Genomic DNA, 20,830 nt, shown 5'->3' on the forward strand with positions numbered 1-20,830 from the left:
CCTGTCCCTACAAAAAATAAAAAAAAACTTTTGTGGCATGGTTGTGCACACCTGTGGTCCCAGCTACTCAGGAGGCTAAGGCAGGAGGATCACTTGAGCCTAAGAGGCTGAGGTTGCGGTGAGCTAAGGTTGCGGTGAGCTAAGGTTGCAGTGAGCTATGATCGCACTCCAGCCTGGGTGACAGAGTGAGACCTGGTCTCTAACAAAACAAAACAACCCCCCCCACCGCCAGAAACATACGATTATTGTCAAAGGGGTCCCCTTCCCAATTTCCTTTTTATGAGGGTTACTGGGGTAGGGTGGTTCATGGCACCATTATTTATCTGGACTTCAGTTTTTAGGATCAAATTTAACCTTTCCCTCTCCCCTCATTTTCTCTCTCCCTCTCTTGTGTAAGTCAGCCATCTAGGCTTGTGAATTCTTCTAGTTAGCTTGAGCTCACAGTTGTCTTGAAGTAATTCCTTGGGCATCCAGGTACAGTTCTCTTGGAGCACAGGTCTCTACAAACAGGTCTATTTGTCTCTCTCACCACGTTTCCCAGTGGGCCCTTCAGAAAGAAAGCTGCGGCTCTACTAGGGAGGCAAGAGCTTGTCATTGAGGAGGCTTGGGCCAGAGGCAGGAAGACCAGTTAGGAGGCTGTGGAAATCGCCTGGGCAAGCATTGGTGGCCTTCCAGCAAGGACAGGTGCAGTGAGAGTGACCAGGAGTACAAGAACTGTGCTTCCCACAGTGCTTATGGCCGTGAGACCATGTGGAAGTATACAATAATGACCCTGGAGCATGGAGCCTTCCTGAGACTAGCTTGGTGAGCTTCCACCTGGAGGAAATGAAGATAGAAGGAAAATGCAATGTGACCTCTTTGATTAGGACATAGATTCAAACACATGCAGATGGGAAGTCTTGATCAAGGAAATTCTGTTTTCTTCTTTGTGAAACCTTTAATAAGATGAATATACTCTTCAACTCAAGATCTGAAAAAGCAATGAAAATACTTCTTTTTGTTTACTTAACACAATTTTTTGTGGTTTCTTTTTATCTAGGTACCTGATTCAAGAACAAAGGTAAGAGTATTTATTTATTTTTGTAATAGAAAGTAGGATAGTTTATAATACTGTCTTATTTCTGAGCCCTTTTAAATGAATACAGTTACAATTAGAAGGGGACCTTGTTGCCAAAAGCAAATACATTTGCCAAAAAGCAAGTAGAAGTGCAGTAGGGAAACTCCTTAGTGGGAGTCACACTTCTGGGCTTTCCAGCTGCCTCTGTTGTTGTGGTTTTGTATTCTTCCATGGTTCAGTGACACCACTGTCGTGACCAGCAGTGGGTGTGATTGACTTCTAGACATTAAGGCTGTCCCTTGCTCCCTTCTTGGTCTCTTGTTAAGAAAGCTGTCCAGCTCCCAGGATGCTGCCCGTCCCACTTTGGCCAGTGGGTGTCCATACCGTGTGGGAGGCGTGCCCCATGGTGTACCTTCAGGGCTTTATTTGAGGGTGGGTTCTTTTCAAAGCCTTATCGCCCCAGCCCAGGGTTCTACTTGGTTGTGGTCAGGATGCCAGGGTCTCTTCGTGGCTATGTCAGAAGGAATGTGGATCCCTCACCCCTTATTCTAGGGTTTGCATCCTAGGCCTGCCTGTGAACACAGTCCCCATGGAGGCCTGAGTTGGTGGCTTTGTCATAGTTTCCCACCCTGTGGAATTGGCCAGCCTAGGTTCAAACCTCAGCTTTGCCATTATTTTCTTGTCTGACTGACACCGTGGTCTCCCTTTGTTGAGTGGATGGTAAGCGTCCGTGCAGAGGTGTGACACAAGGCCAAGTGGGAGAAGCACATGAGGTGCTGGTGCGGCATCTGCGCATGGGATGCACTCGGGATGGGAATACACTGGCTGTGATTGACTTCACTGATGCTCTGCCTACAAACATGTTTGAGGGAGATGTTTGAAAGGAAATAGCCATGTGACTTTGGGTCTTATAGAACGGTGTGTAGGGCTGGATCCCGTCTTCTGTGAAGGGTGGGAAACCCTATTATGAGGAATGATGGATGTTACTTGTGTTTTCAAACTTGTTTTAGTTATAGAGATCCTTTCTTAAATGCAGTCTGAAGCGGAACCCTCCCTAGAGTGTAACACAGACTGAATGTGGAGCTGTGCTGGTTGGAGCAGGGATGGGGCCTGAAGCCCTCCACCTGCCCAGTCTCCTTCTCTGTCCTCTTTGGTCCCAGTGAAGAACCCTAGGGCTCCCGGGAATGCAGTGTGAAAGTCATGCAATGGGCTAGGTCTCACCTCCCTCCAACCCCTAGAGGGTGCTTGGATATTACCACTCAAAACTGGAACCGTCTGTGGGGGCAGCAGCCCTATCAGCCTTGTTCAAGATATATGTCCTTATTTCTAACGCAGCATCCAGTATGTACTGGGCACTCAATGAGTTATGTATTTAGTGATGAATGACTAGGAAGGAGGTGGGTCCATTCAGGGTGGGAAGACCTATTATGAGGAATGTGATGGATGTTACTGGAAGGCTTGGAGCAGGTGCCGGGACTGTTCTAAGTGCTGTACATGTCCGACGTCTTTGAATCCTCTTGGCTGTCCTAGGAGGTAGGTTCAGTTACTGTCACTCTCTGGCAGATGAGTCACAGGAGATGAATGAGCTTGCCCATGGCTGCACAGCTGGGAAGTGGCAGAGCTGGGACAGGGATCTAGGTGGTCTGGCCCCAGGGACCTTATACTTTACCACCATACTGGGCCAGCTCTACTCTGTGAGCCCATGTGACAGGCTTCACACACTTTCCTTCTTTGCATCCTGTGGACACACAGGACATGGCAGACTGGGACTTCCAACTTAGGTCTGTGTGACACCAAAGGTTGTGCTCTAAAGGACAAGCACGTAAACTAATAGTAAATTTGTTAAAAATGTTCTTAAGAAGCAGATTTTAAGGTTAGAGGATCAGGAGTATAGAAACTCGTTCTAATCTCCCCACTAAGTGAAGACTGTTATGATTGCCTGGAATCATTGTCAGTATCTGTGGAGCCATCAGCGAAAGATTCCAGGGTAGCCCTGTAGTTTCATTGAGTATGTTGGAGTTCTTTACCAGTGTGTGGTTTGGGAATGGTATGTGGTGGAAGAGGAATCAAGGAAATCAGCACAGCCCTACTGTTTCCTTCTTGTGACAGTTGAGTGAGCTGTTGAGACGAGGGCAGCTCCTGCCATTGACACCAGGACTCTCCAAAGCTCATTGACACTGAGTCCTTCGGTTTTTGCCAATTCCATGCACACACCATGGAAGTGGCTCCAGCAGAGGCTGCTATGGCAGGCTATGCTCTTTCTTGGAACCCGGTGTCATTGCTGAATCAGGGGCTGCTATGCACAGAGTATGGAACCTGGGGTTGCCCTTGTGTTAAACAAGAGCTAATTGAATCACAGCCTAGGACCCCCTCCATGCTGAAACCCCTAGGTGCGGCATGTGATGCAGAGGGCCTCACACTGGCTAGCATTGCCCTTCTGCCATTCTCGTCACATGACAGCTCACGTCTTTGTTACTGAGTCATGTCACTTTCTTCTATGAGAGGTTTTGACTCACAGGTCTTCTCGGTCATGGGAGCAGACACTTAAGGACTGCTTATTTATCTCTAAAATAACTGCTTAAATACTTGGTCATTTTGAATTATAAACAGCATGGTGCATGATTGAGTGCAAGTTCAAAGTGGTATAAACAACTATTAATAGATACATGAGGCTCCTTCCTCAACAGTGGTTTCCAAGAATTGAAGTTTAGAGCAAATGACAGATTCATCCCATAGTACGAGGAGGCCCAGCTACCTTTAGAGGATGGCTTGATGCCTTGTTACTCTGCTGGTGGTGGCCATGAATGCAAAATGTCCTTTAATAGCACTGGGATAAACAAGGCTTCCCTGGTGCTGCTGAAAACGTTTGTCTGTGTCTGTTTTTTTTGCTCATAATCCCACCACCCAGAGAAACCACTGTGTGTGTGTGTGTGTGTGTGCGTGTATGTGTGTGTGTGCATGCTTGCGCTTGTATGGAAGTTGTGTATAAATTGGGCCAAATGAATATTCAGGGGTGTGTGGGGGCTTAAGGATATGTATCCTGGGCCTGCTTGTGAATGTGCATGTGTGGGTATGGAGTGTGTAGGAGTTGTGTTTTGGAGGTGAGGATATATATGTGCACTTGACAGTGTGATGGAGTTTTGTGTGTATTTGAGATATAATTCACATACCATAAAACTCACCCTTTTAAAGTATACAATTCTGTGGTTTTTAGTATAGTCACAGGTCGTGCAACCATCACCACTAATTCCAGAACATTTCCATCACCCCAAAAAGGAGCCCTGTGTTAGCAGTCACTCCTCATTCTTCCCCAGCTCTGTCCCCCATCCCCTGGCAACCACCGATCTACTTTTCGTCTCCATGGGTTTGCCTACTTGGACATTCCGTATAAATGGAATTAGAACTGTGGCCTTTTGTGTCTGGCTTCTATGACTTAGCATGTTTTTAAGATTCATCTGTACTGTGGCATGTATTAGTACTATTTTTAGGGATGAGTCATATGCCTTTGTAAGGCTAGACTTTGTATTTATCCATTCATCAGTTGATGGACATTTAGGTGGTTTTTGGTTTTAGCTATTATGATAGTGCAGCTGTGCCAACATTTTTTTTTTTTGAGTAGAAGATATTTATTTTGTAGAAATATATACTTTTCAGACCATTTCAGTTAAAACAGTAATGATATTAATGGAATCTGTCTTATTAAGGAAGTGAATCAACTCAACAAGAAGCTAAGAGTCACAGTCTATGATTTTGAGTCACCTAGACAGTTTTCCAGAGTCATCACTAACCTTGTCTTAAGACATAGCGTGTTGTCTTCATTTATCTTAAAGTATATCACAGAATCCCTGAGATAAAATTAGTTATCATTATAAAGCCATATAAAAAGAAACTAAAACTAACTAAAACGAAAAACAAAAGGCAGCCTGGGCGACATGGTGAGACCCCATCTCTACAAAACATTCTTTTAAAACTTAGCCTGGCATGGTGGCATGCATATGTGGTCCCAGCTACTCAAGGAGGCTGAGGCAGGAGAATCACCCGAGCCCAGGAGTTCAAGACTGCAATGAACTGTGATTGCATCAGTGCACTCCAGCCTACGTGACAGGGAAAGACCCTATATCTTATTATAAAAATAAAATAACTAAAAATTAAAAAATAAAAACAAAAGGAAAATATTTTCACTTACAATCTCTTTACTGGGATACAACAGCTGTTTTCATTTTTCTTTTCTTTTTTTTTTTTTTTTTTTTTTTGAGACGAAGTCTTGCTCTGTCGCCCAGGCTGGAGTGCAGTGGTGTGATCTTGGCTCACTGCACCCTCTGCCTCCCGGGCTCAAGCGGTTCTCCTGCCTCAGCCTCCCGAGTAGCTGGGATTACAGGCATGCATTGCCATGCCCAGCTAATTTTTATATTTTTAGTAGAGATGGGGTTTCACCATGTTGGCCAGGATGGTCTCAATCTCCTGACTTTGTGATCCGCCCACCTTGGCCTCCCAAAGTGCTGGGATTACAGGTGTGAGCCACTGCGCCCAGCCTGTTTTCATTTTTTAATATTTCTTTTATTACCTACTTTTTTAAGGGGAGATGGATATCACAAGTCTCCTAGCAAGAACCTGTCAATAGACAGGTTTCCAAAAGGAAGAGAGTCATGATCGTACTGGATAAATCTAAACGAATGATTGAATTTTAGTTAAATTCTTCTGAATATACTCTGCTGTAAAATGGGGATCATTTTTGAAGTGAACCTCTTAATCTAAGTACTTTCTGTTTTTGTTTCCTCTTTTTTTTTTTTTTTAATTATACTTTAGGGTTTTAGGGTACATGTGCACAATGTGCAGGTTTGTTACATATGTATCCATGTGCCATGTTGATTTCCTGAACCCATTAACTCATCATTTAGCATTAGGTGTATCTCCTAATGCTGTCCCTCCCCCCTCCCCCCACCCCACAACAGTCCCCGGAGTGTGATGTTCCCCTTCCTGTGTCCATGAGTTCTCATTGTTCAATTCCCACCTATGAGTGAGAACATGCGGTGTTTGGTTTTTTGTCCTTGGGATAGTTTACTGAGAATGATGTTTTCCAGTTTCATCCATGTCCCTACAAAGGACACGAACTCATCATTTTTTATGGCTGCATAGTATTCCATGGTGTATATGTGCCACATTTTCTTAATCCAGTCTATTGTTGTTGGACATTTGGGTTGGTTCCAACTCTTTGCTATTGTGAATAGTGCCGCAATAAACATACGTGTGCATGTGTCTTTATAGCAGCATGATTTATAGTCCTTTGGGTATATACCCAGTAATGGGATGGCTGGGTCAAATGGTATTTCTAGTTCTAGATCCCTGAGGAATCGCCACACTGACTTCCACAATGGTTGAACTAGTTTACAGTCCCACCAACAGTGTAAAAGTGTTCCTATTTCTCCACATCCTCTCCAGCACTTGTTGTTTCCTGACTTTTTAATGATGGCCATTCTAACTGGTGTGAGATGGTATCTCACTGTGGTTTTGATTTGCATTTCTCTGATGGCCAGTGATGATGAGCATTTCTTCATGTGTTTTTTGGCTGCATAAATGTCTTCTTTTGAGAAGTGTCTGTTCATGTCCTTCGCCCACTTTTTGATGGGGTTGTTTGTTTTTTTCTTGTAAATTTGTTTGAGTTCATTGTAGATTCTGAATATTAGCCCTTTGTCAGATGAGTTGGTTGCAAAAATTTTCTCCCATTCTGTAGGTTGCCTGTTCACTCTGATGGTAGTTTCTTTTGCTGTGCAGAAGCTCTTTAGTTTAATGAGATCCCATTTGTCAATTTTGCCTTTTGTTGCCATTGCTTTTGGTGTTTTAGACATGAAGTCCTTGCCCACGCCTATGTCCTGAATGGTATTGCCTAGGTTTTCTTGTAGGATTTTAATGGTTTTAGGTCTAACACATAAGTCTTTAATCCATCTTGAATTAATTTTTGTATAAGGTGTAAGCCTCCAGCTTTGTTCTTTTGGCTTAGGACTGACTTGGCGATGCGGGCTCTTTTTTGGTTCCATATGAACTTTAAAGTAGTTTTTTCCAATTCTGTGAAGAAAGTCATTGGTAGCTTGATGGGGATGGCATTGAATCTATAAATTACCTTGGGCAGTATGGCCATTTTCACGATATTGATTCTTCCAACCCATGAGCATGGAATGTTCTTCCATTTGTTTGTATCCTCTTTTATTTCATTGAGCAGTGGTTTGTAGTTCTCCTTGAAGAGGTCCTTCACATCCCTTGTAAGTTGGATTCCTAGGTATTTTATTCTCTTTGAAGCAATTGTGAATGGGAGTTCACTCATGATTTGGCTCTCTGTTTGTCTGTTATTGGTGTACAAGAATGCTTGTGATTTTTGTACATTAATTTTGTATCCTGAGACTTTGCTGAAGTTGCTAATCAGCTTAAGGAGGTTTTGGGCTGAGACAATGGGGTTTTCTAGATATACAATCATGTCATCTGCAAACAGGGACAATTTGACTTCCTCTTTTCCAAATTGAATACCCTTTATTTCCTTCTCCTGCCTGATTGCTCTGGCCAGAACTTCCAGCACTATGTTGAATAGGAGTGGTGAGAGAGGGCATCCCCCTGTCTTGTGCCAGTTTTCAGAGGGAATGCTTCCAGTTTTTGCCCATTCAGTATGATATTGGCTGTGGGTTTGTCATAGATAGCTCTTATTATTTTGAGATATGTCCCATCAATACCTAATTTATTGAGAGTTTTTAGCATGAAGGGTTGTTGAATTTTGTCAAAGGCCTTTTCTGCATCTATTGAGATAATCATGTGGTTTTTGTCTTTGGTTCTGTTTATATGCTGGATTACATTTATTGATTTGCGTATGTTGAACCAGCCTTGCATCCCAGGGATGAAGCCCACTTGATTATGGTGGACAAGCTTTTTGATGTGCTGCTGGATTCGGTTTGCCAGTATTTTACTGAGGATTTTTGCATCAATGTTCATCAGGGATATTGGTCTGAAATTCTCTTTTTTGGTTATGTCTGCCAGGCTTTGGTATCAGGACGATGCTGGCTTCGTAAAATGTGTTAGGGAGGATTCCCTCTTTTTCTATCAATTGGAATAGTTTCAGAAGGAATGGTACCAGTTCCTCCTTGTACCTCTGGTAGAATTCAGCTGTGAATCCATCAGGTCCTGGACTCTTTTTGGTTGGTAAGCTATTGATTGTTGCCACAATTTCAGAACCTGTTATTGGTCTATTCAGAGATTCAACTTCTTCCTGGTTTAGTCTTGGGAGGGTGTATTTGTCGAGGAATTTATCCATTTCTTCTAGATTTTCTAGTTTATTTGCATAGAGGTGTTTGTAGTATTCTCTGATGGTAGATTGTATTTCTGTGGGATTGGTGGTGATATCCCCTTTTTCATTTTTTATTGCATCTATTTGATTCTTCTCTCTTTTGTTCTTTATTAGTCTTGCTAGCGGTCCATCAATTTTGTTGATCTTTTCAAAAAACCAGCTCCTGGATTCATTAATTTTTTGAAGGGTTTTTTGTGTCTCTATTTCCTTCAGTTCTGCTCTGATTTTAGTTATTTCTAGCCTTCTGCTAGCTTTTGAATGTGTTTGCTCTTGCTTTTCTAGTTCTTTTAATTGTGATGTTAGGGTGTCAATTTTGGATCTTTCCTGCTTTCTCTTGTGGGCATTTAGTGCTATAAATTTCCCTCTACACACTGCTTTGAACGTGTCCCAGAGATTCTGGTATGTTGTGTCTTTGTTCTCGTTGGTTTCAAAGAACATCTTTATTTCTGCCTTCATTTCATTATGTACCCAATAGTCATTCACGAGCAGGTTGTTCAGTTTCCATGTAGTTGAGCGGTTTTGAGTGAGTTTCTTAATCCTGAGTTCTAGTTTGATTGCACTGTGGTCTGAAAGACAGTTTGTTATAATTTCTGTTCTTTTACATTTGCTGAGGAGAGCTTTACTTCCAACTATGTGGTCAATTTTGGAATAGGTGTGGTGTCGTGCTGAAAAAAATGTATATTCTGTTGACCTGGGGTGGAGAGTTCTGTAGATGTCTATTAGGTCCACTTTATGTAGAGCTGAGTTCAATTCCTGGATATCCTTGTTAACTTTCTGTCTCGTTGATCTGTCTAATGTTGACAGTGGGGTGTTAAAATCTCCCATTATTATTGTGTGGGAGTTTAAGTCCCTTTGTAGGTCACTGAGGACTTGCTTTATGAATCTGGGTGCTCCTGTGTTGGGTGCATATATATTTAGGATAGTTAGCTCTTCTTGTTGAATTGATCCCTTTACCATTATGTAATGGCCTTCTTTGTCTCTTTTGATCTTTGTTGGTTTAAAGTCTATTTTATCAGAGACTAGGATTGCAACCCCTGCCTTTTTTTGTTTTCCAGTTGCTTGATAGATCTTCCTCCATCCCTTTATTTTGAGTCTATGTGTGTCTCTGCACGTGAGATGGGTTTCCTGAATACAGCACACTGATGGGTCCTGACTCCTTATCCAGTTTGCCAGTCTGTGTCTTTTGATTGGAGCATTTAGCCCATTTACATTAAACGTTAATATTGTTATGTGTGAATCTGAACCTGTCATTATGATGTTAGTTGGTTATTTTGCTCGTTAGTTGCTATAGTTTCTTCCTAGCTCGATGGTCTTTACAATTTGGCATGTTTTTGCAGTGGCTGGTACCGGTTGTTCCTTTCCATGTTTAGTGCTTCCTTCAGGAGCTCTTTTAGGGCAGGCCTGGTGGTGACAAAATCACTCAGCATTTGCTTGTCTGTAAAGTATTTTATTTCTCCTTCACTTATGAAGCTTAGTTTGGCGGATAGGAAATTCTGGGTTGAAAATTCTTTTCTTTAAGAATGTTGAATATCGGCCCCCACTCTCTTCTGGCTTGTAGAGTTTCTGCTGAGAAATCAGCTGTTAGTCTGATGGGCTTCCCTTTGTGGGTAACCCGACCTTTCTCTCTGGCTGCCCTTAACATTTTTCCTTCATTTCAACTTTGGTGAATCTGACAATTATGTGTCTTGGAGTTGCTCTTCTCGAGGAGTATCTTTGTGGCATTCTCTGTATTTCCTGAATCTGAATGCTGGCCTGCTTTGCTAGATTGGGGAAGTTCTCCTGGATAATATCTTGCAGAGTGTTTTCCAACTTGGTTCCATTCTCCCCATCATTTTCAGGTACACCAATCAGACGTAGGTTTGGTCTTTTCACATAGTCCCAAATTTCTTGGAGGCTTTGTTCATTTCTTTTTATTCTTTTTTCTCTAAACTTCCCTTCTCTCTTCATTTCATTCATTTCATCTTCCATCAGCGATACCCTTTCTTCCAGTTGATCGCATCTGCTACTGAGGCTTCTGCAATCTTCGCGTAGTTCTCGAAACTTGGCTTTCAGCTCCATCAGCTCCTTTAAGCCCTTCTCTCCATTGGTTATTCTAGTTATCCATTCTTCTAATTTTTTTTCAAAGTTTTTAACTTCTTTGCTATTGTTTTGAATTTCCTCCCGTAGCTCAGAGTAGTTTGATCGTCTGAAGCCTTCTTCTCTCAACTTGTCAAAGTCATCCTCCATCCAGCTTTGTTCCGTTGCTGGTGAGGAACTGCGTTCCTTTGGAGGAGGAGAGGTGCTCTGTTTTTTAGAGTTTCCAGTTTTTGTGTTCTGTTTTTTCCCCATCTTTGTGGTTTTATCTACTTTTGGTCTTTGATGATGGTGATGTACAGATGGGTTTTTGGTGTGGATGTCCTTTCTGTTTGTTAGTTTTCCTTCTACCAGACAGGACCCTCAGCTGCAGGTCTGTTGGAGTTTACTAGAGGTCCACTCCAGACCCTGTTTGGCTGGGTGTCAGCAGCGGTGGCTGCAGAACAGCGGATTTTCGTGAGACGACAAATTCAGCTGTCTGATAGTTCCTCTGAAAGTTTTGTCTCAGAGGAGTACCCGGCTGAATGAGGTGTCAGTCTGTCCCTACTGGGGCGGTGCCTCCCAGTTAGGCTGCTCAGGGGTGAGGGACCCACTTTAGGAGGCAGTCTGTCCGTTCTCAGATCTCCAGCTGCGTGCTGGGAGAACCTCTACTCTCTTCAAAGCTGTCAGTCAGACAGGGACATTTAAGTCTGTGGAGTTTCTTGCTGAGTTTTTGTTTGTCTGTGCCCTGCCCCCAGAGGTGGAGCCTACAGAGGCAGGCAGGCCTCCTTGAGCTGTGGTGGGCTCCACCCAGTTCGAGCTTCCTGGCTGCTTTGTTTACCTAAGCAAGCCTGGGCAATGGCGGGCGCCCCTCCCCCAGCCTCGCTGCCGCCTTGCAGCTTGATCTCAGACTGCTGTGCTAGCAATCAGCCAGACTCCGTGGGCATAGGACCCTCCGAGCCAGGTGTGGGACACAATCTCCTACTGTGCCGTTTTCCAGGCCCGTTGGAAAAGCGCAGTATTAGGATGGGACTGACCCGATATTCCAGGTGCCGTCTGTTTCCCCTTTCTTTGACTAGGAAAGGGAACTCCCTGACCCCTTGCGCTTCCCGAGTGAGGCAATGCCTTGCCCTGCTTCGGCTCGCGCACAGTGCGCTTCACCGACTGTCCTGTACCCACTGTTAGGCACTCCCTAGTGAGATGAAACCGGTACCTCAAGCAGAAATGCAGAAATCATCCGTCTTCTGTGTCGCTGGGGCTGGGAGCTGGAGACCGGAGCTGTTCCTATTCGGCCATCTTGGCTCCACCCCCAGCTGTGCCAACATTTGTGTACAAGTTTTTGTGTAAACTTTATGTTTTCAGAGGTAACTACTTTTAAAGTTTTGGTTATATCCTCTCAAGTATTTTCTTTGTGAATGTATATATGTTTATTACTTTTGCAAATGTGGATCATAGTATACACATTGTTGTGTAGCATGCTTCCCCCTACTTGGCCATATATCAGGGGAGGTTTCTTTCCAGTTGGTTTTTATTTTAGCCCATCCTCCCTGGGTAGAGCGTCTTCAACACTCCAGGTCTTCACTCTGCAGGTCCCTATCACTGTTCAGTCCATCGTCATTCAGTCTCTAAATAAAACGCTCACCCGACGGGAAGACACTAATGTGCTGCAGCCGGCTCTCGTCAACGCTGGACACTTTAGCCTTTGCATGAATGTTGTTCTTGAGGTAGGTGCCAAATTTGGCTTTGAGAGCTTGTCTGTGGCAGATTTAAGCCTCCTGTTGCGCTGGGGTAACTGGACGCCCTCCGAGGATGCTCTGCTCAGCCTATGGTGTGGCTTTTCTTGGCTCAGCTGCCTGCTTATCTTCCTGCTGTCTCATCAAAGGACACCTCTTGTCTCCACAAACTTGGCGACTTGCCGGAATACATCAAAATATTTTTGTTGTTGCTGTTTTTGTTTTAACATGTTTCCTCTGCAGAGGTAGGCTTATTACATTCTGCTTGGACCAGCTTATGTGGAACTTCTGTAATTGGGCAGAGTGGCTCAGATGACCCTGTCTGCTTGGGGTGGTGCTGAGGGAACACCTCTCATAATCCAACTGGACAGCAGAGCAAGGCTTCAACACATGGAGAAACGGGAAAGATTTGCTATCTATGGGTGTTTTCAGTTATTCATACAGCTTCTGAAATGTAATGGAACAGGTATATTTAGAGTATCATTTTGTTTTTAGGTAAAGTACAGCCTCACATACACAGATGCAGGTGAAGTCACCAAAGCTGATCTCTCATTCCTTCTGGGGACAGTTAGCAGCGTAGTGGTCCCACTGCAGCAAAAGTTTGAAATTCATTTTCTTCAGGTAAGGTTGATCAATTTGGCATAAGTATTTAATTGCCAAGTTAAAAAGAAATAATGACTTCTCAGTGGATAAAACTGAATTTCTAAGTATTGCATCCAAGCCTTTGTAGTGAACAGAGGGCTTTGTGTAGCCTGTGCGTTTGTAATGAAACCAAGCATTCTCCTTGTATCTTTTTTCCTTTTAGGAAAAGATTCCCTTCCACATTAGCTTGTTCTTTTACAGTATGATGTACTCCTACACCTGGCAGATGTATTTATAGTTCTGAGTAGGGAGGGAGAAATTCTTTTATTGGTTGGTAATTCCAGATTTTATTATGAAAGAAGCATTTTTCTCCCTGCCATTTCCTTATTAAAATGAGAATTATTTGGGGGCATTTCTGCATTGTCTTTCAGGAAAATACTAAGCCAGTCCCTCTCAGTGGAAACCCTGGTTATGTCGTGGGGCTCCCATTAGCTGCTGGATTCCAGCCTCATAAGGGATATCCTTTTTGGTTCTGTAGAGGGTGGATTTATTCCTCTGTCCATGTGCGTGGGCTGCACTGCTCTTTATCGCTGAGGCTCCCCTGGGTTGCTTGTGGGAAGGAGAGAGCAGTCCAGGCCGAGCTTCCTGCAGGCGGCTCTGGTGGGCGGCCAGTCTGGCTACACAGCAGGTGGGCTGGGGGGAGACTGGCAGTTGGGGGTGAGACACCACGTCCTGGGAAAATATCAGTGTCTTTTTTTTTTTAAATCTCCTTTTTTTTTTTTCAGCCTGCCATTAAGCCACAAAATATGTCAGTGTTTTACAACGAAAATCTTAAGAGAGAAAAGTCGACATTTAAACGTTTTTAATTTCACATTTAAACAGACACTCCTAAACAGATTAAGTGATTTTGAAAATTTAGAATTTCGAAGGGCCAGTTTCTGAGAATTTTTCTTCTGAGAATCCATTTATTAAGGAAAATAGAACTGTTTTTTTGCCTGCTCCTGGGAAATAGCTGTCAAAATCCCAGCGGCCCAGAAAAAGTGTATTTGGGTCTCCCTCATGTCACACAAGTGACACTGTCTTCTTACCTGAGAACCAGGTGCTCTAGCACTAGGCAGTTGTCCCTTAACTGTCTGTGAATGTCTGGGATTATTCAGACCACAAATAGATACGGACAGCTTACTATTCTTCATAGCACAACTGAGCAAGACTGCTTAGCACTAGAGGGGGTCCGGACCCCAGTATTATTTGGTTACACTATGCAATCTGGCTGTAAACTAAGGTAAAAGAATCACTTGTTTCTATTTGAACTTGTGCTGATCAGAAAACAAAGCATTCTCACTTTTCCCCATTTTAATCAAATCTCTGCATCAGCTGATGAGCTCACATGAAAGCCACATATGGTATATCATCATGCATGAATAGTAGCAAAACTGTTACAATCATTTTTGTTATTAAATACGGCAAAGCAAAAATTTCAAGGCTTTGTATGTTTCTTTTTCTTTTTTTAAGAGATGGGGTCTCGCTCTGTCTCCTAGGCTGGAGTACAGTGGCGCCATTATAGCTCACTGCAGCCCTGACCTCCTGGGCTCAAGGGATCCCGCCTCAGTCTCCCAAGTAGTTGGGACTACAGGCATGCACCACCACACCAGGCCTTTTTTTTTTTTTTTTTTTTGAGACGAAGTCTTGCTCTGTCACCCAGTCTGGAGTGCAGTGGTATAATTTCAACTCACTGCAACCTCTGCCTCAGGGTTCAAGCAATTCTCCTGCCTCAGCCTCCTGAGTAGCTGGGACTACAGGCATGTGCCAACATGCCCAGCTAAATTTTGTATTTTTAGTAGAGACAGGGTTTTACCATGGTGGCCAGGCTGGTCTCAAACTCCTGACCTCAGGTGATCTGCCTGCCTTGGCCTCCCAAGGTGCTGGGATTACAGGTGTGAGCCACCATGCCTGGCCTAATATTTTTGAATTTTTTTTTTTTTTTTTTTGTAGAGACAGAGTCTCACTATGTTGCCCAGGCTGATGTTGAATTCCTGGGCTCAAGCAATCTCCCATCTCAGCCTCCTAAAGTTCCGGGATTACAGATGTGAGCCACTGTGCCTGGCCCGTATGTTTCATTTTTAAGGTTGTTTAGCATTTGAGTTCACAGCAAAAATATTTCCCCTGAGAATATTTCCTATGTTTCTCAATTTTAATATACACAGCACATCAAAACCAGTGAGAGGAAGCCTGAATATGATCTGTTTTTATCTTATCAAATATGTACATAATGTAAAATACCAAACAGCTCTGCATGGCTTGTTATAAAAATAGTTCTTACCCTCATTTGCCCCACCTTGGAGGCAACCACTTTCAACTCTTGTAGCTGTTTTTTTCAAATTCTACCCCCAAATCTTGAAATAACCTGCATATAATGCTACTTCTTGATTTTTTTGGTTTTATGAATTTTTTATTGAGTTTCCATTAAGGAAGACAAAGGTTTGGCTCTTTCCCCTTCATCCCCTACCTCATGACCCACACACTTCCCGCATCTTCCCAGGGTCATTGGATCATTATTTTGGTTAGATCAATATTTACCATTTACTTATATTATTTTTTGAGACAGGGTCTCCCCCTGTTGCCTAGGCTGGAGTGCAGTGGTGTGATCAGGCTCACTGCAGCCTCGGCCTACAGGCTCAAGCAATCCTCCTGCTTCAGCCTCCTAATAGCTGGGACCACATGTGGGTGCCATCACACCTGGCTAATTTTTAAAATTTTAGTAGAGACAGGGTCTCCCTTTGTTTCCCAGGCTGGTCTCGAACTCCTGGGCTCAAGTGCTCCTCTTGCTTCAGCCTCCCAACATGTTGGGATTACAGGTGTGAGCCACCACATCCAGCCACCATTTACATTATTAGTTCTGATCCATTTAGACCAGCATTTCTCAAAGGGAGAGGGTTCCATGGAATACATTTCCACAAGACATCAGTAGGGGTAGGTCTATGGTCCAATACGTTTGGGAAACACCAAATTAAAGTTAAAACAATGGTTCCTTCCTGTATTGCTCATCAGAGCCTTTAATAGGCAAATGTGCCTCAGGAGGGACATGGGGATGTGGAGGTTCAATGCTTCCCCAACTTTGGCCATGAAACCCTTCTTTTTTTTTTTTTTTTTTTTTTTTTTTTGAGACGGAGTCTTGCTCTGTCGCCCAGGCTGGAGTGCAGTGGCGCAATCTTGGCTCACTGCAAGCTCCGCCTCCCGGGTTCACGCCATTCTCCTGCCTCAGCCTCTCCGAGTAGCTGGGACTACAGGCGCCAGCCACCACGCCCGGCTAATTTTTTTGTATTTTTAGTAGAGACGGGGTTTCACCATGAAACCCTTCTTGTACAGATCTTCAGTGGAACACAGTTTGGGAAACATTGTTTTAGACTCATCATCTCGCAGTTCAAGATTTTGCAAAGTTAGAGACTCTTTAGCTTCTGTCAGATAATCCCTCTTTTGGAGAGCGAGAAGATAATGAAACTGGGAAGGAATGAAACTGCTAGTGGGGCTGGGAGCGGTGGCTCACGCCTGTAATCCCAGCACTTTGGGAGGCCGATGTGGGCAGATCACCTGAGGTCGGGAGTTTGAGACCAGCCTGGCCAACATGGTGAAACCCCGTCTCTACTAAAAATACAAAAAAATTAGCCAGGCATGGTGGTGGGCGCCTGTAGTCCCAGCTACTCAGGAGGCTGAGGCAGGAGAATCACTTGAACCTGGGAGGCAGTGGTTGCAGTGAGCCAAGATTGCCTCATTGTACTCCAGGCTGGGCAACAGAGCAAACTCTATCTCAAAACAAAACAAAACAAAAAACCAAAAATCAAAAATTAAAAAACAAAAAACTGCTGGTGGGCTGGGTGTGGCGGCTCACTCCTGTAGTCCCAGCACTCTGGGAGGATTGCATGAGCCCAGGAGTTTGAGGCTGCAGGGAGCTATGATGGTGCCACTGCACTGCAGCTTGGGCATCAGAGTGAGACCTTATTTCAAAAACAAATAAATAAAGGGAAGGAAAGGAAGAAGAAAATAAAGAAAAACTGCTGGTGGATGAACAACCACTCAAGCCTCATTCAGTTGACTTCTTTTTCCTTTACCAAGACTGACTGGAGCTCTCCCGTGTCAGCTCGTAGCACAGAAGGTGAAGAGCCTGCTGTGGGGCCAGGGCTTCCCAGATTACGTGGCCCCTTTTGGAAATTCCCAGGCCCAGGACATGCTGGACTGGGTGCCCATCCACTTCTTCACCCAATCATTCAACAGGAAGGTAAAGGGGAGAAGGTACAGGTTCCATGCTAGCGGTCTTTCTCTTCCAGGTGGTGTGATGAAGGCAGCCGGGGAAGCCAGCTGTTAAGGAGGCAGGATGGCCCTGAGTGGGAGCGCCGGCTGAATCTTGAATACTGATTTTTGCCCCTTGTTAGCAATGTTGCCTCTGGCCAGCAGTTTTATGGCTTTGAGCCTCTGTTTTCATCTGTGAAATGGGAACGCTAGTCATAGTGAGTGAATGGCCTCATGGGGCATTGAGAGGGTTAAGTGAGGTAACATGTGGCCCTAGGCATGGTGCCTAGTGGTCCATAAATGGGAACCACTGTGATCCTCATCCTGTTGCTACCATCATTGTGATTGTTGGTGTCCCCCGAGCCCTCTCCAGGCATCTCATGACACGATAGACGAATGTTGAGTCTTGTATCAAAAGACTGAGACTTCCTTCCATGCACGTGGCTGTCCCACCCATTGTCCCCTGGTCTACACAGGCAGCCCACACCTGAGAGTTTTCACTGCCACAGTTCCTCACAGAGTTGAATGGAAGTTGGCCATCCTACAGATAGGTTCCCGGTCACATGTGATGCTTCTGCCCACCTTTTTCTTTTGTCTTAGCAGTCAGCGTGTGGGCCGGCCCTGGCCCAGAGGCGTGCTCTCCATCTTAGCCTGTAATTGCCCAGCTTGTTCTTGTCACGCTTTCTTCAGACCTCTCATTATCCTCTCCGAATATTTCTAGCATGGGCATAATGGGGGTGAGGACTGCTCATTTCTCTGATCCACCCTCCCACCGAGGCCAGCAGAGACCCGGGATTACTCAGTCCCTGCCGTTCCACTGCGAAGTCTTGGCTCAACTCTCCCACCAGAACCAGGCACATTGCTTCTGGCTTCTTGGCCATGGGTGAAGACATGCATTTATTACTCCTCTTCAGAAGGGAAGACACGAGTTGGGAGGAGAGGCAGCAGTGCGCACATGGCACCGTCAGGGTCTGTGCTGATCCTGGGTGCTCAGAGGGCCTGCAGCAGCGGGTTTTGTACCAACTCTGCCGGCAACCCAGGTAGAGGCAGGCACGAGCACCTGCTAAACTCAGTTTCCACCAGCTGCATGCTGCATTGTCTCCTAAGAACAGGATATTTGAGAGGATTGTTCAGCCTGCGCGGTTTTTAAAGGCAGTTTCAAGCTAAGGAATTCCATCAGTGCTTTTTTCGCAGCCACCAAATTTAGCAGGCCTGTGAGGTTTTCATATCCTGAAGAGATGTATTTTAAAGCTTTTTTTTAATGAAAAAATGTCAGACATACACAAAAGTAGAATAGTACCATGGAGTCCCCACGTACCCAGCCTGCAGCTTCAACAGTTACCACATTTGCCAACTGGAGAGACTGCCAAGGCAGGAAAAAGCCATGGAAGGCCCACGGCCCCTTTTTTCCTTGGGTCAGAGGCCTTAGAGTCGGCTGCCAAAGCAGCCAACCAAAGGGGCAGCTCAGCTCCTTCATGGCACCAGCAGTGTTCCTGATGCAGATGAAGAGTTGATGTCTTTGACAATATATGGACACTGCCTGGATACCCAGATGCCACATCTTAATTGCCAATTGATGAAATTAGATAAGTGAGAAGAAAGCACTTAAATTTCCCCTCAGAGCATTTTAACATGACATGCAATCAGGTTTTATTTGTCTGCTAATAATTATTTCTCCCCCTCCATCCCTCCTACCAGTTTCTTTCCTGAAGTCTGTGAGGCAGGTATAAACAGGTAGATGAAGTTAGAGCAGTTATGGCCCTAAAGGGTCCACAGTTGGGTATCGGCACTACCGCAGTTTCAGGTGATGTCGGCCTTTTTAGAAATAGGAGGAGATGGAAAAATTACGCTTCAGCTGTTAAAAATATTTTTGGGGCATTTACTTTAAAACATGTACATTCTCTAAGCTGTTTTTATCTGAACTTGTAGAGTCTATTCATTTTCTTGTTCAGAACATTTTGTAATATGTGAAACCTTTTATAATTAAAATTCTGAACTGCAGATTAAGTCTGACTTGCAGTTGTGTAAGATTCTAATGGATTAACAGCATTTTGTTTTGCAGGATTCCTGCCAGCTCCCAGGGGCTTTGGTTATAGAAGTGAAGTGGACTAAATACGGATCCCTACTGAATCCACAGGCCAAAATAGTCAATGTAACTGCAAATCTAATTTCATCCTCCTTTCCTGAGGTAGGCCTAACCTAGTTTAAAGCCATAGGTTAAGACAGAAGTCCAGACACAACTCAAGTGTGGTAGGTGACAGGTATTACTTTGTGAAAAAGATTATAATTTAAACGATGGGGGTTCATAAAATATTTCAGCAGTCATTCTTTTACTTAGAAACACTGACGATGGTTCTGTTTATATTAGCATTCTGGTTTAGATTGGATCTTTAAAATTCTCATGAAAATTATGATATTCATGTGTTAATCAGACACCCTGGTAAAATTGTTTCTCTCATCCAAGTTAATAGACAATTAGTGCTCCAGGACCTATCAGATTCATGAACTGACAGTAGTTGAGTGAGGAAGAGAATGAAAAGTGTCTCATTGTTGTCATTCTGGGAGCACACTGGAGGGTGGGCCTTGCATCTCTGTTTGTTACAGGCCAACTCAGGAAATGAAAGGACGATTCTTATTTCCACTGCGGTTACGTTTGTGGATGTGTCTGCACCTGCAGAGGCAGGCTTCAGAGCTCCGCCAGCCATCAATGCCAGGCTGCCCTTTAACTTCTTCTTCCCGTTTGTTTGACGTAAGTGAGGAAACTACGCCTCTCCTCTGAGGTCATCCCCTTTGGAAAGTGTGCATGTGGGGCTAGAAGTCCCTAGGGGACACTGCATTTTATACTTTTTGAGGGTCTCGCTTTGTCGCCCAGGCTGGAGTGCAGTGATGTGATCATGGCTCACTGCAGCCTTGACCTCCTGGGCTCAAGCGATCCTCCCACCTCAGCCTCCTAATAGCTGGGACTACAGGTGCACACCACAACACCTGGCTAATTTTAATATATTTTGTAGAGATGGGGTCTTGCTGTGTTGACCAGGCTGGTCTCAAACTCCTGGGCTCAGGTGCTCCTCCTGCCTCGGCCTCTGAAAGTGCTGAGATTACAGGTGTGAGCCACCATGCCTGGCCTTATTATACGTCTAACCTTTGAGATTGCCTCCAAACCAGCACACTGCCCTTCTCCACTCCCTTCCCGCCTTTTTTCCTTTTGGAAATGTTATTCTGTCTGACTTTTGAATGGGGAATATGCTTAACACATAGGTCATAGACAGAACCCAAAAAGTCTTTGGGGAGATGGTAAAGAAAATGAACAGGACTTGAAGCAGCAGAGGCACAGGAGATTTGGCCAGTTCATTCATCCCCTGCTTTGAGTTATTTTAAAAATACTCAGTTCAGGTTTTTTCCTTTTTGGGTCCGGTTGAAATGAGTACAAGAAATAGCAAAATATTAGATAAAATCATGCGAGAAGAGTACACAGCCTTACAAGGGGATCTTCCCCCAAATACCATGTTAATTATAGTGGAGTCTTGGGTCTAATTGCCATTTCTACACCAGGCACTGTAGCTAGCTTGCTCTCTGACTGGCAGGCTGGTATGGGTGCCACAGGGGAAAGAATACAGTAGGAGGGTCCAGGGGAAAGAGAGGTTTATTTTATACAGTAATTGTACAGTAATTGAGGAAAAATGTTGTCAGGTGGCAGAACGCAATGGAGCCACCTAGAAGCTGGCTGATGCAGCTGGGGCACACAGAGGAGGGGCCTGGGTACCCCTTTTGGGGAAACCGAGACAAGGGAAGCTA

At 44.3% G+C, this 20,830-nt stretch overlaps 1 protein-coding gene across 4 annotated transcripts in view; it reads left to right on the forward strand.

Moving 5' to 3' along the window:
• Positions 1-20,830, forward strand: part of TCTN1 (tectonic family member 1) — a 42,596-nt gene that overhangs the window by 21,587 nt on the left and 179 nt on the right. The window contains exons 7-14 of one of the 4 annotated variants that reach the window (XM_012510096.2): positions 1,040-1,060; positions 12,026-12,160; positions 12,665-12,790; positions 13,183-13,268; positions 13,893-14,033; positions 16,862-17,024; positions 19,098-19,223; positions 19,640-19,784. In XM_012510096.2, the coding sequence (XP_012365550.1) occupies positions 1,040-1,060; positions 12,026-12,160; positions 12,665-12,790; positions 13,183-13,268; positions 13,893-14,033; positions 16,862-17,024; positions 19,098-19,223; positions 19,640-19,783 (942 nt within the window). In that variant the 3' untranslated portion in view covers position 19,784. Of the gene's footprint in view, positions 1-1,039; positions 1,061-12,025; positions 12,161-12,664; positions 12,791-13,182; positions 13,269-13,892; positions 14,034-16,861; positions 17,039-19,097; positions 19,224-19,639; positions 19,785-20,830 lie in introns of all 4 variants that reach the window. The other 3 variants (XM_030821379.1, XM_030821381.1, XM_030821380.1) reach the window with 3 other exon arrangements.

This window comes from Nomascus leucogenys, chromosome 10, assembly GCF_006542625.1.
Source record: "Nomascus leucogenys isolate Asia chromosome 10, Asia_NLE_v1, whole genome shotgun sequence".
NCBI classification, from domain to species: Eukaryota; Metazoa; Chordata; class Mammalia; order Primates; family Hylobatidae; genus Nomascus; species Nomascus leucogenys.